At 44.4% G+C, this 27,852-nt stretch overlaps 1 protein-coding gene across 1 annotated transcript; it reads left to right on the top strand.

Annotated features, from left to right (window-relative positions):
• The first annotated feature begins 125 nt into the window (after positions 1-125).
• On the top strand, positions 126-26,017 carry adamts15b (ADAM metallopeptidase with thrombospondin type 1 motif, 15b). The gene is made up of 8 exons (XM_014213770.3): positions 126-1,406; positions 3,114-3,246; positions 9,219-9,386; positions 9,838-10,121; positions 10,358-10,535; positions 11,011-11,186; positions 22,586-22,761; positions 23,149-26,017. Exons 1-8 carry the CDS (start codon positions 429-431, stop codon positions 23,924-23,926), a joined length of 2,871 nt encoding a protein of 956 aa, XP_014069245.2. The 5' UTR covers positions 126-428; the 3' UTR covers positions 23,927-26,017.
• The last annotated feature ends 1,835 nt before the right edge of the window (positions 26,018-27,852 follow it).

Raw genomic sequence — 27,852 nt, 5'->3', positions numbered from 1 at the left:
CGATGAGTGTTCAACCCATTGCGTCAGAGACGCACTTTTGGTTCCGATAGTGGGAGGAGACAGTTCAGCTTGTGCCACATGTGATAATGATATTTAGAGCGCTACAAGTGGCTGCGGTTCAAAGCATAAACCAAGGGGTTAGACCATGTCCAATGAGCTTTTCCAAGGACCTCCCTACATTTCCGTTGACAGTTCCCGATGTTTATAAACATGACTCTAGACTGAGAGTCAAACTCACCAAGTCCAAAGAGCAGGCTGGCCTCAATAGTCTGGTTCAAGATGGGAATCGATCACATCGTTTGGTCTTTCATCCTTTGAGGACGCTCAACTGAGGCTCTGTGACACAGCGCACTGGATCACATGCAGACTTGGTACCTCCAAGGCCAGTGGCGGATTTATCGATAAGTAATAGTTTTTGCATTGCAAAGATGACTATGTTTATTGGCTCTCTGTTTATTTTTATGGATGTCCTATTATATGCAAAAATGAACTATTGCATCGAAATAGATTTTTGCGTACCTGTTCGATTAGACCATAAACATTTAGAAAGACATACTATTCGACCGACGGAGGAGAGAAAGAATGACCAACTAGTTGTTTTTAAAATAACGTCTTTCAGTCAAGAATTTTATCTCAACCTTTTACCGGATTCTACATTTATTGCGCCCAACATCCCTCCTCACAGCGGCTCCTTAGCGTCAAATTCCTCTGCAACCACAGACCTGAGCCACTGCTTCTACTCTGGCGATGTCAATGCAGACCAGGAATCGTATGCTGCGCTGAGCCTCTGCAAAGGCTTACAAGGCGCCTTTTCTTACCAGGGCATGGAATATTTCATCAATCAGCTTTCGAACGAGAGGGCAGGAAGTGTACATACAGTGAATACTGAGAGAAGAACCCACGTCATACGCCGCCGGGGACGCGACAGGGACTCCAGCGGCAATTCCACCACGAACAGGTGTGGAGTAGGACCTGGTTTGACCCAAAGCATTTCAGGGTCTTTTGAGAAATATAAACACATGAAAGGACTGGAGATGGACAACCTTACTGAAACTGTATTGAAGAGCCTGGGCAGATCAAAAAGGTTTGCCTCCATCCCTAGGTTTGTGGAGGTTCTTGTCGTGGCAGATGAGTCTATGGCCAAATTTCACGGGGATGACTTGAAACATTACCTGTTGACCCTGATGTCTGTTGCTGCGAAGCTGTACAAGCACCCTAGCATCATGAACTCCATAAACATAGTGGTAGTGGGCTTCATGGTGATCAACGAAGCAGAGAAAGGACCCAAGGTTTCCACCAATGCTGCCCTCACTCTACGCAGTTTCTGTTCTTGGCAGAAACATTTAAACAAGTACAATGACAAGCACCCTGAATATTGGGACACCGCAGTCCTATTCACCAAACAGGTAAGGAGTGGTAAAATGCAGCCTGGTGTCAACTCTTTTTGATGTTTGCTTGCAGATTAGCTTCCATGCAATCATCAGTTATTTCCATTTGGAGTAATTATCTCATTATGTAACCCAATACATTATCTGCAAATACAATACTAAGTGTTCTTTTATAGACACATCCCTGTGTGTTACATGCAGCCTGATAAGGCTGAGACAAGATGGGTTTGGGGGTCAATTCCTCTTCAATTAATAAGGAAATGAACTAAAATTCCACTTCCAATTCAAATTTTTACTCAACGCAAAAATGAAAACATTGCTTGCAATTGCACAGCGGACAAGCATCACATCTGTCTTGACATCTTAAAAGTCCCCCTCCTTTTTTCTGTCATGAATCACGTTGCAGAAGATTTAGCATAAAGGTCCACACTATTAAGATCACTGAGCCAAAAAACAGGCTCATGGAACAAGATTGAACCATATGAACAAAGATTGTTTCACATCTTTCAGGACAGTGGGTATAGCCGGTCACCTATTTTTCCATCCCGACCATAGAGATAGATAGAGGACTCGTCTTTATATCTGTGCCATTATAGCATCTGTGAAAGCATGGGCAGCCCAATTGAGGCTAAATCACATAGGAATCCCCACTCACTACTTTGACTACTTTAAATTGGCGGAAGCATGGTGGAAGCCCTCAATGGCACTGCCCATGCTAAAACTGCCTTTTGGTCACTAGAGGCCTCTATCCTTCTCTATGATCCCAACCTGAGTTGAGAAATGCCACAGGTAGAACAGGCCAGGCAGGATTTTCACTAGCTCTGGTCCAGGGCTTCAGAGCAGCTTGCTAACAGAAGGCTCAGTATTAGCACTAACACCCTGGATCAGAGCTAGGATTTTACACACTCATATGGTGGAATGGGAAGTATCAATTTCTCTGTGATGATCCACTCACTTCCAGCTGTGAGCCTTTAGTCCTGCCTCTCAGCCTGGATTCAGCCAGTCTGTCTGTTTTCCATTAAGCCTAGCTTGGCTGGAAGCAATCTGATGCATTGGTTCTCTTTGCGTGCGTAGCAACATGCATAACATTTCATTCTGAGACTGATTCTGTCCAACTGTGATCAAAGTGGTGTAAAATGATCCCACTTACATGGCGAAGATGCCTTGACCTATACAGTTACCCTGTGGGGATAAAGAGTGTTTATTGACTTTATTGGGGAGGGGGTTATTGAATTGAATATTGTAGGCTAGAGGCATGGTGTTAATGTGCTTGTATGAACAATGCAGTTGTATTGGATAAGAATTCTCAGACTCAAATCAAATAAACTTGTATTTGAAAGTGTTGTACAATGGTTAAGTACAATACCTTTTTTTATCAGTGACATTGTCAGACAGACCCCTTGGCACATGGCAGTGGAATTGTTCTTCTCTGACAGCTGTAACATTCCCTAAGCATCTTGCGGATTAAAGGGTTAGCTCACTGGGCCAGTTTTTTGCACATCAGAGAGAGACAGGGAGAGAGAGAGAGATAAAGAAATGGGCCCAACCAGAACAATGGACCAGATTGTTAGTGTTTTCTGCTTTAATATCTACCAAAAGATGGTGGATATGCAATGAAATAGCAACACACTTATACGCGTAAGACAAATTATATTACACACCTACACATCTCCCCATCTCATCACATTGTCCAGATGATTACATTTCATTTGTCTTCTGCAACAGGACTTGTGTGGAGCCACTACCTGTGACACCTTAGGCATGGCAGATGTGGGCACTATGTGTGATCCCAAGAGAAGCTGCTCTGTCATCGAGGATGACGGTCTCCCTTCGGCCTTCACCACTGCTCATGAACTGGGTGAGTGAAGATTACTCTTACTTGTGTATTATCGGTATCATTCAGATCAGATCTACCAGAACACTCTAAGAAAAAAGGGTTCCAAAAGGGTTCTCCGGCTGTCCCCATAGGAGAGCCCTTTTGGTTCCAGGTAGAACCCCTTTGGGTTCCAGGGAGAACCCTTTTGGGTTCCATGTAGAACCCTTTGTGGAAAGGGTTCTACATGTATCCCAAAAGCGTTCCACCTAGAACCAAAAGGGTTTTACCTTGAACTAAAAATGGTTCTTCTACAGGTTCCTCTAGTTGAATCCGTGTAGAGGAAAAGGGTTACAGAAGGATTTTAATGCCTTGAGTCCACTGAGTCATGGATTGTGTATGGGTGCCATTCAGAAGGTGAATGGGCAAAACAAATGATTTAAGTGGCATTGAATGGGCTATAGTAGTAGATGCCAGTCGCACCGGTTTGAGTCAAGAACTGCAACGATGCTGGGTTTCTCATGCTCAACAGTTTCCCGTGTGTATCAAGAATGGTCCACCACCCAAAGAACATCCAGCCAATTTGACACAATTGTGGGAAGTATTGGGGTCAACATGGGCCAGCATCCCTGTGGAATGTTTTCAACGCCTTGTAAAGTCCATGCCCCGATGAATTGTGGCTGTTCTGAGGGCAAAAGGGGGTGCAACTCAATATTAGAAAGGTTTGTATATAAATAACACACATGGAATCATGTAGGAACCAAAAAAGTGAAAAAACAAATCTAAATATATTTTGTATTTGAGATTCTTCAGTAGCCATCCTTTGCCTTGATGACAACGTTGCAAACTCTTGGCATTCTCTCAACCAGCTTCATGAGGTAGTCACCTGGAATGCATTTCAATTAGCAGGTATGCCTTGTTTAAAGTTAATTTGTGGAATTTCTTTCCTTAATGCGTTTGAGCCAATCAGTTGTGTTGTGACAAGGTAGGGGGGAATACAGAAGATAGCCCAATTTGGTAAAAGACCAAGTCCATATTATGGCAAGAACAGCTCAAATAAGCAAAGAGAAATGACAGTCCATCATTACTTTAAGACATGAAGGTCAGTCAATGTGGAAAATTTCAAGAATTTTAGAAAGTTTCTTCAAGTGCAGTCGCAAAAACCATCAAGCGTTATGATGAAACTGGCTCTCATGAGGACTGCCACAGGAAAAGAAGACCCAGAGTTACCTCTGCTGCAGAGGATAAGTCCATTAGAGTTACCAGCCTCAGAAATTGCAGCCCAAATAAATGCTTCACAGAGTTCAAGTAACAGACACATCTCAACATCAACTGTTCAGAGGAGACTGTGTGAATCAGGCCTTCATGGTCGAATTGCTGCAAAGAAACCAATACTAAAGGACACCAATAATAAGAAGAGACTTGCTTGGGCCAAAAAACACGAGCAATGGAGATTAGACTGTTGTAAATCTGTCCTTTGGTCTGATGAGTCCAAATTTTGTGAGATGCAGAGTAGGTGAAAGGATGATCGCTGCATGTCTGGTTCCCACCGTGAAGCATGGAGGAGGTGTGATGGTGTGGGAGTGCTTTGCTGGTGACACTGTTTGTGATTTATTTAGAACTCAAGGCACACTTAACCAGCATGGCTACCACAGCATTCTGCAGCGATACACCATCCCATCTGGTTTGCATTTAGTGGGACTATCATTTCTTTTTCAACAGGACAATGACCCAACACACCTACAGGTTGTGTAAGGGCTATTTGACCAAAAAGGAGAGTGATGGAGGGCTGCATCAGATGACCTGGCCTCCACAATCCCCCAACCTCAACCCAATTGAGAGGGTTTGGGATGAGTTGGACCGCAGAGTGAAGGAAAAGCAGCCAACAAGTGCTCAGCATATGTGGGAACTCCTTCAAGACTGTTGGAAAAGCATTCCAGGTGAAGCTGGTTGAGAGGATGCCAAGAGTGTGCAAAGCTGTCATCAAGGCAACGGGTGGCTACTTTGAAGAATCTCAAATATAAAATATATTTTGATTTGTTTAACATTTTTTTTGGTTACTACATGATTCCATATGTGTTATTTTATAGTTTTGATGTCTTCACTATTATTCTTCAATGTAGAAAATATTAAAAATAAAGAAAAAACAATGAATGAGTATGTGTGTCCAAACTTTTGACCGGTACTGTATATAAACAATATCTAAAGAAATCCACACACTCTCACACACATTCCTAGAGTAGATTATACAGTATAAGCAGATCCAATGTAAGACAATGGAGAGTGAGGTATGTTACAGCATTCTCCCTCTTTCTCTCCCTCTCTCACATGTACACACATACCACAGTCTCCCATCCGCACGACACAGGGATTCTTTAGCTAAATAGCCCAGTACTGTACTGCCGACCATCACATTGTACAGAGCCATATTTTCCGTTCCATCCTACCCAGAGGGTTTTTCATTTTTTCATGGAATAGAAACACCGTAATATTAATCAAATTAATTAAGCAAGTACCAGTCAAAAGTTTGGACACACCTACTCATTCCAGGATCTTTCTTTATTTTTACTATTGTTTACATTGTAGAATAATAGTGTAGATGTCACAACTATGAAATAACACATATGGAATCAGTTAAGAACAAATTGTTATTTACAAGGACAGCCTACTCCTTCCTCCCCATTGGGGGAATTGAACCCCGGTCTCCCGCGTGCCCTCCCCATCTCTGGTAATGCCAATATGGAAGACTATGCTTCTCAAAGATGCCCTCTGGAGGTCAAACTATCACTAACTTGCATTAACAGAAAAAATGGCTGACAATTAAATTACATGCCACAGAATGCTGCAGCAGCACACAAGGTGTGCCGCAGTATGACACAACTTTTAAAGGAGGAACCACTGTGGACACACGCTTGCACACACACACACACACACACACACACACACACACACACACACACACACACACACACACACACACACACACACACACACACACACACACACACAAACATCACATGGTGGGAAAGCCCAACCATTCTGAATTGATTTTCAAATACAGGTCTTTGAAGCTAATTATGTTTAGTCTGATGTCCTAACTTGTTTCTTTGATTGGTGAGAACTGTAGAATTGTTATTTTTGACCTTTTGCTGTGGAATAAGTGTGGGTCATTCATATTATGAATTTAATCACTTTTTGGCTGCACTCTTTTTGATTTGAATGACACCTTCCATACATGTTTGCCCATTGTAGAAGTGGTCAGAAAGTGCACAAAGATAAGTCATTTTGCTTACCCCACCCTACCTTGAGACATCCATGCTCACCCGTGTGTGTATGTATGTCTGTGGTATGTGTGTATACAGGTGTGCTTGTGAGAGAGGGAGAGAAAGAGGGAGAATTCTGTAGCAGGCCTCCCTCTCAATTGACTTGCACTGTATAATATACTCTAGGAGTGTGTGAGAGAGAGTGTGTGGATTTCTTTTATATTGTTTTTATTTCAAGTCCAGACCAGCTATATACCAACTATTATTAAGATCAGAACATGTTTAAAATCTCAGAAAGAAGGAAAACACTGTACAATGACTGCTTATAATCCTGCATATACTCAAATAGTGGTGCTTATATTTGTCCTGTTTCACTGCATGTACAAGAGGGTAACTTGTACAAGTGTGTTTTTTGTACATTCCAACTCCCCCTGAGACACTCAGAGAGCAGGGTCATGGTCAGGGATGAGCCATTATTGACGCCGGTTAAGTGCCTTGTTCAAGGGCAGATCAACAGATTTTTCACCTTGCCGGCTTGGGGATTCAAACTAGCAACCCTTTGGTTACTGGCCCAACACTCTAAGCGCTAGGATACCTGCCCCCCTGTTTTCAGATTTTTAATGCCAAAGAGTATTAAGATCTGATCATTTGACCCTGTTCCATTTGTGAAAATAGCGACAATTTTGCCGGCCGCCTACCATACTGTCATCTACATTATACGATAGTTATTTGTAAATACAGACCAGAGCCATGCAGAGAACCAACCATACACAGAACTCTGCATTTACAAACCAGAATAAAATGTGCTTGCTATTGTGACATCGTGGTGATTTGATCTATGGGGACAGCCGAAGAACCCTTATAGGTTCTAGATAGCATGTGAAGACTAAATAATAATAATAATATATTTATTTTATATAGTGCTTTTCATCACACGTAGAATCAAAGTCACTATTAAAAACAGAACAAACAAAAACGTTTACAAAACAAATGTAGAGATCTGTCAGTACTTGGGTGATGGTCTTCCACAGTTTAAGATGACAGGAGGTTCATAAAGTTGTATCTTGAAAGGAGGGAGTATAGATGGAACAGCCAGGCAGGGAGGTAGAAACATCTGACAAACAGGCAACGGAGCTCTTCATTGGGCACCTTGTCGTCTTCAATGTTCACAGCTAATAAATAATATGTCAATGCCCAAGTAGACGTGTATGTTATTATGTTATTGCCAGAGTGAACATGTAAGCATTATGCACGTCTTGCACAAAAGATGATAGGTGTTGATGATGTCATGTGGTGTTAACTAATTCAATTGTAGTCTGTTGTTGTGGATGTACTGCACAGTTCATCAACCTCCGTAGAAATGAGATTATGTAAATGGGACCAAAGAGCATACATAATCCCTCAATGTGTGAACTGCCCTAGGGGGTCCTTGATTCCCCACATGCACGTGCATAATTTGATTGCCAATTCTAATCTGTCAGACATGGGTGGGGGAAAAAAGACCAGGCCCCATTGAAAACTTGAACTTTTCTCACCTTCTTCCTTTGATCCAGTGAAATGGGTGTCATTCTGTCCAACAGTCTCATTACCACTGAATCCATTTTTGTCAAGGCTAGTATTATTAATGAGACAACAAGTGACAGTTGCGATGAAGTGTTTTCAATCATCCATGTGGAGCTGTGAAAAGGGAGTAAAGCCTGAAAACAGATGGAGAAGTACTAGCAGATGTGAGGCCCCATTGAGTGGTTTAAGGTGCACACTTCTATGAACTAATTATACAATTTCCTTCAAGAAAGGACTGTCATATTTGACATCCATTTGTGAAGTCGTCATTTCCATGTGGGATGAGATGACCTGACTTGTTGTTGGAAACAAAGTCCTCAGTTCCATCTTACTGTTTTCCTTCCGCTGCCTGTGAATATTAAACTTCATATTGTGAAAAGGGGTTGGTTTGATATTTGGAGTGGGATGGAGTTCAAGTGAATAAATTACATTTCACAACATACTGTATAGGCCTACAACATATAGTATAATTGTATGCTATATGATTTAGAAGAGAAAAGTATGGCGATCCAACTTCAGTCCTGCCGTGAACAGATGCAGTGAAGAAGACTAGTAAATCTCCTTGACTCTCATTGTCCTCGTCCCAATGAATCTGGGATTATGTTCCACTGTCAGTGGTCTTCACTACGAACATAAGCAGCTGGTACCAGGTCAGGCTAGCGCCGTGAGCTACTGCAGGCTGAGCAAAACAAATGGACACTGCAAACTTAATAAAAGGGGGAAATATCTGCAACCAAACCACCACTCGACAGTAGCAAGGTCTCAATGGCTTGTTGAGCAGAGAATGGGATTTTTCCTCTTTTTTAAATCATCCTCTAATTAGGACATGGGTGTCAAACTCATTCCATGGAGGGCCTGGTGTCTGCAGGTTTTAGTTTTTTCCTTTCAATTAAGACCTAGACAACCAGGTGAGGGGAGTTCCTTTGTAATTAGTGACCTTTATTCCTCAATTAAATACAAAGGAGGTGCGAAAACCTGCAGACACTCGGCCCTCCATGGAATGAGCTTGACACGTGAATTAGTACATTATTGGAATTTGTTGATGATGATTGACATTGATTAAAATGACAATGATGATGATGAGATGATGATGAAATGAACCTGGTACTCTCAAACCAATGTTCTGTATTTTCAGATTTTCTAGTCATCCTGGTCATATTTCCTCCCTGTGCTATTTCTTCTGTCCTTCAGGCCATGTCTTCAACATGCCCCATGACAATGTGAACGCCTGCAATGAGGTGTTTGGGAAGCTCAAGGACAACCACATGATGTCCCCCACGCTGATCCAGATCGACCGTGCCAACCCCTGGTCTGTGTGCAGTGCAGCCATCATTACAGACTTCCTGGACAGAGGCCACGGTCAGTCAGCCCCTCAGCTCGGTCTCTGTCAATTGGAGCTGTCATACAATGTGCATGCATGTGCGTTCTGCCTGTGTAAATTATAGCTGTCATACAAATGTATATATGCCCCCCCCCCCCCCTTTGAAAAACATCAGACTTTGTTCTCACCCTTGCAGCAAATCTAAACAGTTCTCACTATTGGAGTTCTTGAATGGGGCAATGCAATTAGAAGCAATAGCATTGGAGTTCATGGGCCTCTCATGTCAAATACTGTCCCTGTTCAACATCTGCATTAGCTGACTGTGACATATAACGAGCTCCAATGCTTGTTTAATGTTTAAAAAAAATACTCGTTTTTTTATGCACAGGTATTTGCACTTATTTGGGCTGGAAAATATGACAATGTAATGGTTTACAAAAAGCTTTGCACGGCTGATATCTTGACTCTGTGGTTGTTTTTCTTCGAAAGGGGACTGTCTTCTGGATCAGCCCCAAAAACGTCTGGCTCTGCCTGAGAGCCTCCCAGGCACCAACTACAGCCTCCACCGCCAGTGTGAGCTGGCCTTCGGTACGGGCTCCAAGCCCTGTCCCTACATGCAGCACTGCTCCAAGCTGTGGTGCACGGGCAAGGCCAGAGGCCAGCTGGTCTGCCAGACACGTCATTTCCCCTGGGCCGATGGCACCAGCTGTGGCAACAGTAAGCTCTGCTTCCGAGGGGTGTGCACCGACAAGAACAATATCAATAAGACCAAGGTGAGCACACGCACTGTCAGTGTTCTGATCTGCTTAGTTAGTACTATTGATATAGATGTTGATAGAGACGGATCTCACAATGAATACAATGATTTCACAGTCTAACAACAATAAAACATCTATATCTTTGTAATAATATGTACTGTAAACTATATTTCTGAATGTACACTAAAATGTTACTATTGGTTCTACGTGTAATTTAGAGTACAGGTTCTAAATGTGTAGTTCTCCTACAGGTGGACGGTGGATGGGGGACGTGGGGTGTGTATGGGTCGTGTTCCAGAACCTGTGGGGGAGGAGTTCAGCTGGCCAAAAGAGACTGTAACAACCCTGTTCCAGAATATGGGGGGAAATACTGCCAAGGACTCCGTGTGAAGCATCGCTCCTGCTATTTGGACGCATGCCCAGAATCAGGTAGAACTCATTGTGAAGTTTTAAATAATCCTTAATTATATTATTTCGAAAAATGCATTTTGCTTCCTTACCACAAGAAATAAGATTTGCTGACACGCTAATGTAAAAATACGTGTGAAACGAAGGTCCCACTTTAAAATTACAATTTGAAATGTTAAAGAAAGCCATTAGTACATGATAAAGCTTATACAGAAGCTTCAGAAATCATTCATAAGCAAACGTCATGTTGTATGAACAGTGGCAAAAGTTAATGTCACATTTGGCAATGCACCAGATGTAATCAACACGTTTCACTGCACCTATCTGACAATATTTAATTGTAGAAAAAATTGTCAAGCATGTATGTAGTGCTCATGAAGACTTTTTGAATTTCCTAAAGCCTTTATAAGTTGCTTCATTAAAGGATGACCCACATGTTTTTTTACAGATGTGTACTCGTATGGATCCACGTTACTAATAAGCATACAATCCATAGGCAAAAGCTTCCGTGAGGAGCAGTGCGAGGCGTTCAACGGATTCAGCCTCAACACCAATAGGCTCTCAGCGTCTGTGGTGTGGGTCCCCAAATATTCTGGAGTGTCACCCAAGGACAAGTGCAAGCTCATCTGCAGGGCCAATGGAACAGGCTACTTCTATGTCCTTGCTCCAAAGGTGAGTACCTGCAGACTGCAGTAGCAACCTGCTGAAGAATGTTGAGAAAGGGTGTGGAGAAATACACTTCTCCAAACGGTAACACTTTACTTGACACCCAGTGTCATAATATGTCATAACAGCTGACCTAACTTGTCATAACCTGTCATAATATGGTCATAACACTGTCATTACACATATTTACACCTGTTGTCACATATATTGTGTTATTTTATGGCTGGTTATGACACCTACATGAGACTGTCAAAACTCACATTTATTCAAATGTGTTTTTTTTACCCTGCCAAGAAGTTTCCATTCATTTGAAAGTTTGTTTCTGTAATCCTTTGTTGGAATTAATTCTTTATAGTCATGTTTTTTCATCATATTTTAAATAAAAAAATATAAAATACACTGTTATGACATATTATGACATCGTTATGATGCTGGGTGTCAAGTAAAGTGTTACCCAACAAACACTGTCTGTCTCACATTTGGTGATCTAATGACAGGTGGCACTGTTAATGAAGAGTTAAACGCAATGTTGTAGGCTACAACCATTGTAACCAAACTAAGGCATAAGTCATGTTGTCTCTGAAGAGTGTGAAGAAGAATGGCAGTCAGAAACTTGATTACAGTATCTATCTCTCTGATATAGGGAAGTGTAGAGTGAGAGAGGGCAGAGGTACCAGTCATGGCAAAGAGAGAGAGAGACAGAGAGAATGTGAGAGAGAGAGATAGAGAAAGATAAAGAGAGGATGTGAGAGAGAGAATGTGTGTGAGAGAGAGAGAGAGAGAGAGGGAGAGAGAGAGAGAGAGAGAGAGAGAGAGAGAAAGAGAGAAAGTGAGAGGATGTGAGAGCGAGAATGTGAGAGAGGTTCCAGTCCCGGGCAAAAGAGAGAGAGAGAAAGAGAGAGAGAGGGAGAGGGAGACTGTGTTGTTTACAGCTGTTGTATGTCGGCAAGTATTTACACAACCAACAAACCAACCAAGCAGGGTGTAAACTTGGCAGTAGAAAGCCTAAACAGTATATTGGACCTTTCAGCTTCCTTATCAAATCTAAAAATCTTAAAATCAAATATTAAAGACTACCAGAACCCACTGGATTCTCCAATTACATTAAATGAACTACTGGACAAAATACAAACCCTCCAACCCAAAAAGGCATGTTGTGTTGATGGTATCCCAAATGAAATGATAAAATATACAGGCCACAAATGTCAATTGGCTATACTTAAACTCTTTAACATCATCCACAGCTCTGGCATCTTCCCCAATATTTGGAACCAAGGACTGATCACCCCAATCCACAAAAGTGGAAACAAATTTGATGCCAATAACTACTGTGGGATATGCATTAACAGCAATCTTGGGGAAATCCTCTGCATTATCATTAACAGCAGACTTGTACATTTCCACAGTGAAAACAATGTAATGGCAAATGTCAAAGTCTTTTTACCAAATTACCGTACGACAGACCACGTATTCACCTTGCACACCCTAATTGACAAAGAAACCAAAACAAATTCAAAGTCTTCTCACGCTTTGTTGATTTAAAAAAAGCTTTTGACTCAATTTGGCATGAGGGTTTGCTATACAAATTGATGGAAAGCGGTTTTGGGAAAACATACAATGTAATAAAATCCATGTACACAAACAAAAGACACACACACAAAGCTGTGAACGATCTGCGAGACAAGGCAAGAAAGGCCTTCTACGCCATCAAAGGAACATAACATTCGACATCCCATCTGGCAAAAAATACTTGAATTAGTTATAGAACCCATTGCCCTTTATGGTTGTGAGGTCTGGGGTCCGCTCACCAACCAAGAATTCACAAAATGGGACAAACACCAAATTGAGACTCTGCATGCAGAATTCTGCAAAAACATCCTCTGTGTACAACGTGAAACACCAAAGAACGCATGTAGAGCAGAATTAGGCCGATACCCACTAATTATCAAAATCCAGAAAAGAGACGTTAAATTCTACAACCACCTAAAAGGAAGCGATTTCCAAACTTTCCATAACAAAGCCATGACCTACAGAGAGATTAACCTAGAGAAGAGTCCCTTAAGCAAGCTGGTCCTGTTCACAAACACAAACAGACCCCACAGAGCCTCAGGACAGCAACAGCAACACAATTAGACCCAACCAAATCATGAGAAAACAAAAAGATAATTACTTGAAACAATTGAAAGAATTTACCAAAAAACTGAGTAAACTGGAATGCTATTTGGCCCTAAACAGAGAGTACACAGTGGCAGAATACCGGAACACTGTGACTGACCCAAAATTAAGGAAAGCTTTGACTATGTACAGACTCAGTGAGCATGGCCTTGCTATTGAGAGAGGCCGCCGTAGACAGACCTGGCTCTCAAAAGAAAACAGGCTATGTGCACACTGCCCACAAAATGAGGTGGAAACTGAGTTTCACTTTCTAACCAAATGTACAGTATGACCATATTAGAGACACCTATTTCCCTCAGTTTACACAGACCCACAAAGAATTCCAAAACAAGTCAAATTTTGATAAAATCTCATATATATTGGGTGAAATACCACAGCGTGCCATCAAGATTTACCACAGTGTGCCATCAAGCAACAAAATGTGTGACCTGTTGCCACAAGAAAAGGGCAACCAGTGAAGAACAAACACCATTGTAAATACAACCCATATTTATCTTTATTAATTTTCCCTTTTGTACTTGAACTATTTGCACATAATTTTAACACGGTACATAGCCATAATATGACATTTGAAATGTGTCTATTCCTTTGAAACTTGTGACTTAATGTTTACTGTTAATTTTTGATTGATTACTTTTGTTTATTATCTATTTCACTTGCTTTTGCAATGTAAACATATGTTTTCCATGCCAATAAAGCCCTTTTAACTGAATTTAATTGAGAGAGAGAGAGAGAGAGAGAGAGAGAGAGAGAGAAGAGAGACAGCTGGCATGGACTGTGTCGTTTACAGCTGTTGTATGTCGGCAAGTATTTACACAACCATCCAACCAACCAAGCACTGAAACAAGCTTTTATAGCAATACATACCAGACCTCTCTTTCCCTTTGAGCACTCTGATATTTAGACTTGCTTGTTTGCTGTTCTGTCCTTAGATGGTCCAGATAGTTGCTGGATAGAAAAGTGTGGATCCATTTGTGGTCTTTTAGAATGGAATCTCTCTCTAACAATTACAATATCTAACAATTACTCCAATCAGAATTGGATCAGAATTGGATCACTGTCCTCTGGATGCAACGTATTGCTGTTCTCCCAATTTCTGCAGAGCGTATTGTATTGCATTGACAGGAGCGATTTTTCAATAATTCCCGGTTGCAAGGGTTTGTGATTAAAGAACAGAGCAGTGTAACCGCGTCTGCACATATTGATATTCCTTAATAATATTTGAGTTATTTGCAGTTATAACATATTTTTGGTCAGCAAACAGAATTCGTACTGTCATGGAAGTCCTGGAAAAGGCATGGTGTGCGCATCACCTGCATGTGGGCTCCCGAGTGGTGCAGTGGTCTAAGCCACTGCTTCTCAGTGCTAGAGGCTGTGTCACAACTGGCCATGATTGGGAGTCCCATAGGCCGATGCACAATTGGCCCAGCGTCGTCCGGGTTAGGGTTTGGCCAGGGTAGGCTGTCATTGTAAATAAGAATTTGTTCTTAACTGACTTGCCTAGTTAAATAAAAGTTAAATAAAAAAATGTAAATGTCTGCCAGTGAGAGACCCTAGCTGTCACGAGTTCCCAGGATCAGTAGAGAGGCAGAGTCAATTGCAGGAGACAGAGGTCCGGTAGATCGTAGTGTTTAATAACAATCCGGAAAACACAAGAAGCCGAAAGGCACAGGGCGCACACAATAATCAAAGAGGGAAACATGTTCCCAAAACAAATGACGCACGGGGCGCAGCCCGGTCAATAATAGAAAATAGGGAGCAGTGCTCACTAACGTCTATACTGAAATGACATAAAACAATCCCGCACGAAATCCTGAACTGAAAAGACACACTAAATACCACCCCCACTAATGACAGACAAGAAACAGGTGCGGAACAGACAGACAAAACCAAAAGACACAGAAACATGGATCGGTGGCAGCTAGTAGGCCGGCGACGACGACCGACCGAGGAGGGGCGCCACCTTCTGTGGATACTGTGACAGTACCCCTCCCCTGACGCCGGCCTCGGCGAGGCACCGGTCGATCCGGGCGGAGACGGTGGAATTCCTGCAGCATAGCTGGATCCAGAACGTCCACCGCCGGAACCCAGCACCTCTCCTCCGGGCCTTACCCCTCCCAGTCCACGAGGTACTGCAGGCCCCCTACCCGACGTCGGGAGCCCAGGATGGCCTGGACTGTGTACGCCGGGGCCCCCCCGATGTCCAGGGGGGGCGGGGGGACCTGCCGCACCTCAGCGTCCTGCAGCGGACCAGCTACCACCGGCCTGAGGAGAGACACATGAAACGAGGGGTTAATGCGGTAATATGTAGGAAGTTGTAACCTATAACACACCTCGTTTATTCTCCTCAGGACTTTGAACAGCCCCACAAATCGCGGACCCAGCTTCCGGCAGGGCAGGTTCCGGGTCGAGAGCCAGACTCTGTCCCCCGGGTTAAACACGGGGGCCTCACTGCGGTGGCGGTCAGCGCTCTCCTTGTGTCGTTCTCCAGCCCTCTTTAGACACTCCTGGACAGCATTCACGGTCTCTTTTGAGCGCTTCACCCATTCCTCCACCGCAGGAGCCTCCGTCTGGCTCTGCTGCCATGGCACCAGGACCGGCTGATAACCTAATACACCCTGAAAAGGTGACAGGTTAGTAGAGGAGTGGCGCTGAGAGTTCTGGGCCATCTCGGCCCATGGCACGAACCGCGCCCACTCCCCTGGCCGGTCCTGGCAATACGACCGCAGAAACCTGCCCACATCCTGGTTAATGCGCTCTACCTGCCCATTACTCTCGGGGTGGAAACCCGAGGTCAGGCTGACCGAGACCCCCAGCCTCTCCATAAACGACCTCCACACCCAGGATGTGAACTTGTGACCCCAATCAGATACGATGTCCTCGGGTACCCCATAGTGCCGGAAGACTTGGGTGAATAGGGCCTCCGTGGTCTGTAGGGCCGTAGGAAGACCGGGCAAAGAGAGCAGACGGCAAGACTTCGAGAACCGATCCACAACGACCAGGATCGTGGTGTTCCCCTGAGACGGCGGGAGATCCGTGAGGAAATCCACCGAGAGGCGAGACCAAGGTCGTTGTGGAACGGGGAGGGGCTGTAGTTTCCCTCGAGGCAGGTGCCTAGGAGCCTTGCACTGGGCGCACACCGAACAGGAAGAGACATAATGACGAACATCTTCAGCCAAGGTGGGCCACCAGTACCTCCCCTTCAGGCCCCGCACTGTCCGTTCCACCCCAGGATGACCTGAGGAGGGTAGAGTGTGGGACCATCGGATCAGGCGATCGCGAACACCAAGTGGAACGTATTTAAGACCCACGGGACATTGAGGTGGAGTGGGTTCTGACTGATGTAACCGATGTGAAATGGCTAGTTAGTTAGCGGTGACGCGCGCTAATAGCGTTTCAATCGGTGACGTCACCCGCTCTGAGACTTGAAGTAGGGTTGCCCCTTGCGTTGCAAGGGCCGCGGCTTTTGTGGCGCGATGGGTAACGATGCTTCGTGGGGTGTCAGTTGTTGATGTGTGCAAGGGTCCCTGGTTCGAGCCCAGGTTGGGGCGAAGAGAGGGACGGAACCTACACTGTTACACTGACACGTCCGCTCGATGTCCGCATCCACCTCCCATACCACCGGTGCCACCAGACAGGAGGCGGGGAGTGTGGGAGTAGGATCAATGGTCCGCTCCTCGGTGTCGTAGAGACGCGACAGTGCGTCAGCCTTCCGGTTCCGGGAACCTGGAATGTATGAGAAGGTAAATTGAAACCTCGTAAAGAACATGGCCCACCTGGCTTGACGAGGATTAAGTCTCCTCGCTGCCCGGATATACTCCAGGTTACGGTGGTCGGCCCAGATGAGAAAAGGGTGACGTGCCCCCTCAAGCCAATGTCTCCACACCGTCAAAGCCTTGACCACGGCTAACAGCTCCCGGTCCCCCACATCATAGTTGCGCTCTGCCGGGCTCAGCTTCTTAGAAAAGAATGCACAGGGGCAGAGCTTCGGAGGAGCGCCCGAACGCTGCGACAGCACTGCTCCTACCCCAGCCTCGGACGCGTCCACCTCCACTATGAATGGCAAAGAGGGGTCCGGATGCGCCAGCACAGGAGCGTTGGTAAACAGAACCTTCAGACGATGGAAGGCTCTGTCGGCCTCTGCCGACCACCGTAGCCGCACCGGACCCCCCTTCATCAGTGAGGTAATGGGAGCCGCCACCTGGCCAAAACCCAGGATAAACCTCCGGTAATAATTGGCGAACCCCAAGAACCGCTGCACCTCCTTCACAGTGGTTGGGGTTGGCCAATTACGCACAGCCGTAACGTGGTCACATTCCATCACCACCCCCGAGGTGGAAATGCAATATCCCAGAAAAGAGACGGCTCGTTTGGAGAACTCACATTTCTCAGCCTTGACGTATAGGTTATGCTCCAGCAGCCGCCCAAGCACCCTACGCACCAGAGCCACATGCTCGGCGCGTGTGGCGGAGTAGATCAGGATGTCATCGATGTACACCACCACACCCTGCCCGAGCATGTCCCTAAGGACCTCGTCCACGAAGGATTGGAAGACGGCGGGAGCATTTTTTAACCCATACGGCATGACGAGGTACTCATAATGGCCCGATGTGTACTAAATGCGGTTTTCCACTCGTCTCCATCTCGGATACGCACCAGGTTATACGCGCTCCTGAGATCTAATTTTGTGAAGAAGCGTGCCCCGTGAAATGACTCCACTGCCGTAGCAATGAGAGGTAGCGGGTAACTGAAACCCACTGTGATAGAATTTAGACCTCTATAGTCAATGCACGTGCGCAGACCTCCCTCCTTCTTCACAAAAAAGAAGCTCGAGGAGACGGGTGACTTGGATGGCCGAATGTATCCCTGTCTCAAGGACTCAGTGACGTATGTCTCCATAGCCGCTGTCTCCTCCTGAGACAGAGGATACACGTGACTCCTAGGAAGAGCCGCGTTGGCCTGGAGGTTTATCGCACAATCCCCTCGTCGATGGGGGGGGGGGGGGTAATTGAGTCGCCTTTGTCTTACTGAAGGCGATAGCCAAATCGGCATATTCTGAGGGAATGTACACGGTGGAGACTTGGTCTGGACTTTCCACCGTGGTTGCACCGATGGAAACTCCTAAGCACCTACCTGAGCACTCCCTCGGCCACCCCTTAAGAGCCCTCTGCCTCCACGAAATCTGAGGGTTGTGAGTGGCTAGCCAGGGGATTCCCAGTACCACCGAAAACACCGGGGAGTCAATGAGTGATAAGCTGATACGTTCCTCATGGCCCCCCCACGTCAGCATAACCAGTGGTATGGTGACCTCCCCTACTTGGCCGGACCCTAGCGGTCGACTATCTAGGGCGTGCACAGGGAAGGGGTGGTCCAGCTGAACCAGGGGAATCCCTAACTTCGTTGCTAACCCACGGTCCATAAAACTCCCAGCTGCACCTGAATCGACTAGAGCCTTATACTGGAAGTAAGGGGAAAAATCAGGAAAACAAACTGAGGTGTACATGTGGTCGACAGGGGGCTCTGGGTGTGGCTGGTGCTGACTCACCTGGGGGGTCGATGTAGTGCTCTGCCTGCCATCCGAACTCCCGGGTGGACCTCTCCAGCACCGGTCCACAGTGTGTCCTCTGCACCCACAGTGGGTGCAGGAGTGCCCCCCCCTCCGGTCCTCCTCGAAGCAGCTCCTCCTATCTCCATGGGCTGTGGAGCAGGAGGGCTGGGAGGCGGAACGAACAGGCCCCGACTGGAACGTCCCCGGGCAGCCAGTAGGTTGTCCAGTCTGATGGACAAATCCACCAGCTGGTCTAGGGTGGTGGTGTTGTCCCTACACACCAGCTCCCGGCGGACGTCCTCACGGAGACTGCACCTATAGTGATCTATCAGGGCCTGCTCATTCCACCCCGATCCAGCGGCGAGAGTCCGGAATTCCAGGGCGAAATCCTGAGCGCTCCTCGTCTCCTGTCTCAAGTGGAATAACCGCTCACCCGCCGCCCTGCCCTCCGGGGGATGATCGAATACCGCCCGGAAGCGGCGGGTGAACTCTGGGTAGTCGCCCCGAGCCGAGTCTGGGCCATCCCAGACCGCGTTGGCCCACTCCAGGGCTCGACCTGTGAGACACGAGACGAGGACGCTCACTTTCTCTTCGTCAGCGGGAGGGGGCCAGACGGTCGCCAGATACAGCTCTAACTGGAGCAAAAACCCCTTACACCCAGCGGCCGTCCCATCGAATTCCCTGGGAGGTGTAATTCGGATACCACTTGAGCCCGCTTCAGTGGGTGTTGGTAGGGGCGCAGGATGAGGAACCAGAGCTGGTCCGGCTGGGGTCGCACCTCTCTCCCAGCTCTCCAACCAGGCTAGCACCTGGTCCATGGCCGAGCCCATGCGGTGGAGGAGGCTGGCGTGTTGTGACACCTGCTCAGCCACGGACGGCGCTTCTGCTCCTGCTGACTCCATCGGAGGTGCGGGATTCTGTCACGAGTTACCAGGATCAGTAGAGAGGCAGAGTCAATTGCAGGAGACAGAGGTCCGGTCGATCGTAGTGTTTAATAACAATCTGGAAAACACAAGAAGCCGAAAGGCACAGGGCGCACACAATAATCAAAGAGGGAAACATGTTCCCAAAACAAATTACGCACGGGGCGCAGCCCGGTCAATAATAGAAAATAGGGAGCAGTGCTCACTAACGTCTATACTGAAATGACATAAAACAATCCCGCACAAAATCCTGAACTGAAAAGACACACTAAATACCACCCCCACTAATGACAGACAAGAAACAGGTGCGGAAAAGACAGACAAAACCAAAAGACACAGAAACATGGATCGGTGGCAGCTAGTAGGCCGGCGACGACGACCGCCGAGCGCCACCCGACCAAGGAGGGGCGCCACCTTCTGTGGATACTGTGACACTAGCCTATAAAATAATGATAGCCTGTAGTCTAACTAGATAGCCAATTCACCACATATCGTGTAGCCTGGCTAGTTATGTTGATAGTTAACTATTTAGCTATTAGCAGGTATTATGTCTTTGTCTTGTCCGATGTCCCTAAAAACTTTCCACTGGCACACTGCAAATGGCCGACATGCAGTTGATGAATGAGTGACTTAATAAACCAATGCTTCATACTCCGGCTGTAAAACCATCTCTACAGCGCTGAGTATTGGGAGCTGAAAAAAAGTTATCTGACTGTCACGGTCGTCGTAATGGATGGACCAAGGCGCAGCGGATATGTGAATGCTCATTTTATTTAACACGAAAAACGGATGACAAACAGCCTCGTAGGCTCACACAGCAGTACAAAGAACAATCTCCCACAAACCCCAAAACAAACATACTCCTAATTATAGGACCTTCAATCAGAGGCAACCATAGACAGCTGCCTCCAACTGAAGGCCCCAACACCAATTAGCAAAACATAGAAATACAAACGACTAGACAGAACATAGAAATACACTAACATAGAACAATAACCAAAAACCCCAGAATACATAAATCTAACACCCCTCTACATAACTAACCACCCCGAACCATATAAAACAAATACCCCCTGCCACGTCCTGACCAAACTCAAATAACAAATAACCCCTTTACTGGTGTAACGGCTGTCGGAAGAGAGAGTAGGCCAAGGCGCAGCGGAGTTAGTGTTCATCATGATTGTATTTAATTAACGTAAGAACACTATACAAAAACAAGATAACCGACAGCAAAACAGTCCTGTTCGGAAATGATCTAAACAGAAACAATTACCCACAAAACCCCAACGGAAAAACAGGCACTTATGTGTGACTCCCAATCAGCAACAACCAACAACAGCTGTGCCTGATTGGAAGCCACATGGCCAAAATCAATGAAACAGACAACATAGAAAATGAACATAGAACGCCCACCCAATGTAACACCCTGGCCTAACCAAAATAAAGAACAAAAACCCCTCTCTATGGCCAGGGCGTTACAACTGGTCAGGACGTGACACTGACACCATTGGAATGCTGGGATTCCCATCTATTCAACATTGGCCATGTCATTCTGACAACTTTAAAATATATTCTTAGAATTAACAAATATCTCCCATGCAGTCAATAGATATCCCCTGTAACTTGAATGTTTTTGCCTTAGGTTTATAGATAAACATGTCTTAGTTAGTTACCTTGCTTTGAAGTAGCCTAATTTAGCCATTTGCCACCTGATTCATTGAATGAGGAAATTATTTTATAAAGACATAAAAAGTATTTGGTTGTAAATGTAGGCCAGTGTTGCAATCATCCTCAAGGAGAGACTTAAAGGCCAGTGCAGTCAAAATTCTGTTTTCCTGTGTTTTATATCATATTGTAGAACTGCTGATGAAACTAGCACTGTAAAAGTGTGGAAAATGGATCAGTGTTATTTCCTGATAGTTGCTGGTTGAAAATACACTCTACACAGGACCTTCTAATAAGCAGGTTTTCTTTGGCGGGAGTATCGGCTTTCCATGGTGACATCACCATGCGATTCATTGGTTAATAGAAAAGTAACAAAAAGAGTTCTAAAACTCTCTGCCAATAACAGCTAGTTTTCAGTTTTCCCATCACCATTCAGACCACTCCCAGATAGTCCTAGCAAAATTCTTGCTTGAAATATTGTTTATTGCTAAAAAGCAGCTTTTGCCCATTTTAATGGAAATCTATTACAGTAAGGTCCTTAATTGTTACACAGAAATGATTTGATATTGATATAAAATGGCTGCATTGGGCCTTTAAAGGGGCAGTGTTGTATTTTGAGACAGTCTTGAATCTGCAAAGAAGCCAAAAGGCAGAGGGTAGCCTTCATTTTTGTCTGATTTTCTGTATGCTAATAGGCATAATAATGATAATAATACATTTCATTTTGTAAAGTGGTTCCTTGCGTCATACTACACTATTTCCAGTTACCTTTTTGGCGCATTGTGTTACAGACCAAGTGACTTGAGCTTTCGGACAAGTAAAAAATGTGTCCTACTTTTCCGAAGGAAAAGTTAGTGTCAAGCTCACACTCACACGCTCTCTCTCACTCACACACACACACACACACACACACACACACACACACACACACCCACACACACACACACCACACACACACACACACACACACACACACACACACACACACACACACACACACACACACACACACACACACACACGCACGCACACATGCACTCTTTCTCTCGCTTCCTTTTTCTCTCACAAATATATTTCCCTATTCACACCTACAGGTGGTTGACGGAACACCCTGTTCTCCTGACACCTCTGCAGTGTGTGTCCAAGGGAAATGTATCAAGGCGGGCTGTGACGGCAAGCTCAGCTCCAATAAGAGGTATGACAAGTGTGGTGTGTGTGGAGGGGACAACCAAAGATGCAAGAAAGTGTCCGGATTGTTCACCAAACCCATGTAAGTGACCAGCACTTACAGTGCATGCAAGAATCTACTACTTTATTGTACCATACTTTATGTCACCATACTTTATGTCATCATGCTTTGTCACCATACTTTATGTCATTATACTTTATGTCATCATACTTTGTCATCATACTTTATGTCACCATACTTTATGTCACCATACTTTATGTCATCATACTTTATTTTACCATACTTTATGTCATCATACTTTATCACCATACTTTATGTCATTATACTTTATGTCATCATACTTTGTCACCATACTTTATGTCACCATACTTTATGTCATAATACTTTATGTCATCATACTTTATGTCACCATATTTTATGCCATCATACTTTATGTCACCATACTTTATGTCGCCATAATTTTTTCAGACATGGCTACAACTTTGTGGTGATGTTGCCTGTGGGAGCGTCCAACATCGACATCCGGCAGCGTGGCTACAGAGGCTTGGTTAACGACGACAACTACCTAGCGGTGAAGAACCGACATGGCAAATACCTTCTGAACGGGAACTACGTGGTGTCAGCGGTGGAGCGGGACATCATTGTGAAGGGCAGCCTGCTGCGCTACAGCGGCACTACTAGTGCTGTGGAGATCCTCCAGGCCACCAGGCCTCTCCAGGAAGCACTTACCGTAGAGGTCCTCTCGGTGGGGAAGATGACCCCTCCCCGGGTCCGCTACTCCTTCTACCTGGCCCGGGAGAACCACAAGGAGGAGAACATCCTGAAGAAAATGGAGAGGAGCCACTCGCAGAACAGCGTCCTGATGAACAGCAACAAGGTGAAGCTGAAGGAGTCGTCGCACAAGTCCATGCCCCCGAACATCTGGTCGACAGGGGCATGGGAAGAGTGCACCGTGACTTGTGGGAACGGGCTCCAGAGTAGACTGGTTCAGTGTACGGACCCAGAGGGCAAAACAGCCACGGACTGTGACAGCTTACAGAGGCCGGGTGCCACCAGGGTATGTGGGGACCCCTGTCCCATGTGGGACATAGGCCAGTGGTCTTTGTGCTCCAAGACATGTGGGAGGGGCTTCAAACGGCGGCCGCTGCGTTGCACCACTCAGACTGGCATGCACCTACCCAGACAGCACTGCTCTGGCATGAAGAAGCCACAGGAACTAGATTTCTGCACAGTGCAGCCGTGTTAGAGAAGTTCTATGTCTGCTGATTCTTTGTGTTGTTCCAGTGATGCTCTTGAAAAGAAAACCCATTCGCTGTCCTATTGGGTTCTGACAAACTCCCATAGTGCATGGCATTGTTGTGATGACAAAATGGTATTTGAAACAGCTAAGGGAAAGAAAGTGGTAGAGGTACAAACTGTGGGACCATTTCAGTTGAGTTTGAGTTACTGGCAGTGCCCGAATACTCGTACTTGTGTCCTAAGTAGTAGGGTTTTTGAGTATGCGAAAATATAATGTTTTATTGTATGGGAAATTTCTAATATTGAGTGTTTTTAATGCCAGGACTTCTTTTGGCTTTTAATCTAATATGAATTCGCTGTACACTATTGAGTAAGATTATCGTGTTTATTAGATCCACGTGAGTTTGACAACAGCTGCTAATCAGAAAAGGGGAAGGGCTGTACCAAAATGAACGAAAGGCAGGGAACAACCCATTAGATGACACCCTCTCAAGAGGGAGGAGCCTAGTATGTTGATATCTGTTGCTTACTGCAAATATTTTTAACAAAACAGTGTGTTCTAAACAGTATGTAGTAAGGTTAATACATCGTTTATTCTTTTAGTGGGCAATAGGCAGGAATGATTTTTGGACACAGCCACAGCCATTCTACCTCTAGTGAGACAGAGTAAAACACACATGCACACAGGTCTATAGACTTACTGTATTTGACACAAGAGACTCAATGAACTTCAAATCAGCCACTGGATTATGGAGCAGTATGTTTGCTATCTTGATTTATTGAAATCTGGAACAGTGAACATCTTTCATCTGTGATTCACCACCCCCATTTTTCCAGTAATAATCTTAATGAAATGTGAAATGCAGTACTGTATCTGCAAAATATAAGACCTGTTTGGTCCATGCACTAGTTTCAAATGATATTTTTGTATTTACAATGGAATTTTATTAATATTGTTAATTGTTAATCTATTAGGTACATTGACATAAATTAAATATCATTTTAAAAAATAAAATAAAAATTACAATTGTAATCTGAACAATTTGCTAAAGTCTTGTTAAAACCCTACAATATACCTTTATCAGTTTCCATGATTAAACAGTTGATAGTAATATTTCTCATATGATAATTAAAAATTGTTAATGAAATATCCTATACACTTGAAAAGATTATCAGCAATTGGCAATTATAAAAGCAATTATGAATCGGATTTTAATCAATCCAGTGATGCAATAAAGCAGTGCAAATTTGGCCAAACAATTAAATATTTTAAGAGAAAGAAACTATATATGTATATATAGACATAGAGAATCAAACGCACTGTATGTACTAATGATTTGTTTCAAGAAATAATGTACTTGTATTGTGCAATGCATAATTTTCCTCTTAATGTTGTGTCTTGAACAGTGCAAATTTCACAAAGCTCCGATTGTATTCATGTTTTCGCCAAAGATACTTGGATACTGAATATGAGGAAAGACTTTGTACTGCAAGAGACAAATCTCAGATTCACTACGTGAACTTGATATAGCATAGCTTTCTTACCTCTTGCAGTAGAGTGGATGCTGATATTCTTCCTTGTCCCCTTTTGCATGATGGTCATTTGAGAATTTGAGTTTCAAGTAAATACTATTAGTTACAGTGTGTTCAGTTCAGCTATTTCAATGCAATGCTGGTAAATTATCATAGGAACTTTACAAGACCATGTCACATCATCAGCAATGCAATTTCTGAAACTTTGTCCTCTCTACTGACTTTTCTAATAAAGCCTGTGTTACATTATTATGTCATAATAATTGTTTTATTACAATGCATAGGAAAGTGACAAAAGGCATTTTGTTTTGCTCTACATTCCAATGAAAAGGTACTTTCCTAGCATAGAATCCACTCCCATGATACAACTCTGTTGTTTATTTTGACAGTCTTGGTTCGGAGGAACCACATCTTCCATCTAAAAGATGGTTCCTGTATTCTTTGGAATTGTAATTATTTCATTTTTTTTGCATTATGTGCAGCAAAAGACTTGTTCTTTCATCAGCTGCATTTGTATACTATGTATACATTCATCTGTGCACAAATAAATAACACATGAATATTGTGTTCTTTGTGTTCTCATCACTTGTGTTTTATGTCAATGATGTGGAGACAAGTAGTCAGATGACTCCCACTCTCCCTTTCCGGGAATTACATACAGTAGGGAGCAGTAGCAACCAATGACCAATTTTCATGCAGCGCAACACAAAAGTTGTCCAATGGTTGTTACAAAGTAGCAATGGAATGTTGAGGCCCGCAACTTTGAGTCAACATTGAACAATGTTGTGTGGTAGTGATGTATTTGCTGGCTAGCTACTGTATGTCAGCCTGCAAACTTTCTTAGATTTGCCAAAACGTTGACAGATGTGTGGAAGTTGTTGGCTCTTTAACTGTAATAACGCATACTCCTATGACCACTATCTTAAAGGGATAGTTCAGTCATATTAAAGGGATAGTTCAGTAATCTTAAAGGGCTAGTTAAGTAATTTTACACATGTAGATATTTGTTTCCCTACCTTGAAAGCAGTCATATCTAAATATGTAAAATCACTGAACTATCACTTTAACTTAACTGTTTAGAATGCCAAAGATAAACATGACGAGGCACAAACTGCTGTGCTTTTCAGTCTAGATCCCCAAGTGATGATGCAGTCAAAGAGGCTCACGACCACAGCCTATCTCCAACACATCCACCTCATTCAGTCACTGTGGAATTTGCTGATTCAAGTGTTCTGGCTTCCCTGAAACAACACTCACAGACCCACTACATCATGCCGTGTAATCCACGCCTATTGTTGGAGAGAGCTAGGCAGTCTCCCACATTAATTTAGTCTCACTGAGCATTGGGGCAGCTGGGTATTTTGAGAAGACTTCCGACGACAGGTCCTGAACACTGTCGTTACCCAAAAACACTGACCGAGTAACTTTCACAAATGTTATCATATGCATTTGGTTGTCATTATCAACCGGGTAGTTTGGGTACTGTATGCTGATTGGCTAAAACATCATTTAGCCGTGTGTATGTGAGAATGTATACCATGACTATGGTGTTCAGGCTTTTCACCTTGATATCACTGTGCCTTTTCACCTCGATAAAATGGCTACATCAACAATAGTTCGACATGCCGATGTAGAAAAGAAGCGTTCAGATTAACTTGAGAGAAACCAAATGTAACGGTCGTCGTAGTGAATGGACCAAGGCGCAGCGGGTTGAGTGCTCATATTTAACTTTTAATGTGAATACTTAATAAACAAAACAAGAAAATCGATGAACAGATGACAAAACAGTCTTGCAGGCAACACACAGCTATGCAAAGAACAACCTCCCACAAATCCCATGACAAACACATTCCTACTTATAGGACCTTCAATCAGAGGCAACGAAAGACAGCTGCCTCCAATTGAAGGCCCCAACCCCAATTACCTACACATAGAAATAGAAATGACTAGACAGAACATAGAAATACACTAACATAGAACAATGACAAAAACCCCGGAATACATAAACCAAACACCCCTCTACATACACACACACCCGAACCATATAAAACAAATACCCCCTGCCACGTCCTGACCAAACTATAATAACAAATAACCCCTTTACTGGTCAGGACATGACAGTATCCCGCCCAAAGGTGCAGACCCCGGATGCACCTAACAAAAAATAAATCGTACAAAAATAAACCCCTTAAACTAAAGGGAGGGAAGGGAGGGTGGCTGCCGTCACGACGGCTCCCGTGCTATACCCCCACCCCTCCCCAAACCTCCTACAGTAGACGTGGCTTAGGCTTCGGCCTTAGTCCCCTACCTGACCAGTCCACCCCCACTGACCACCTCGGCCTGAAGCCTGTCACTGTAGACCCTGGACTGGACTCTGGGAGCTCCGGACTGTAGGGCAAC

Source organism: Salmo salar, chromosome 09 (assembly GCF_965601325.2).
Source record: "Salmo salar chromosome 09, fSalSal1, whole genome shotgun sequence".
Taxonomy (NCBI): Eukaryota; Metazoa; Chordata; class Actinopteri; order Salmoniformes; family Salmonidae; genus Salmo; species Salmo salar.
This window is presented reverse-complemented; position numbering and strand designations above follow the sequence as displayed.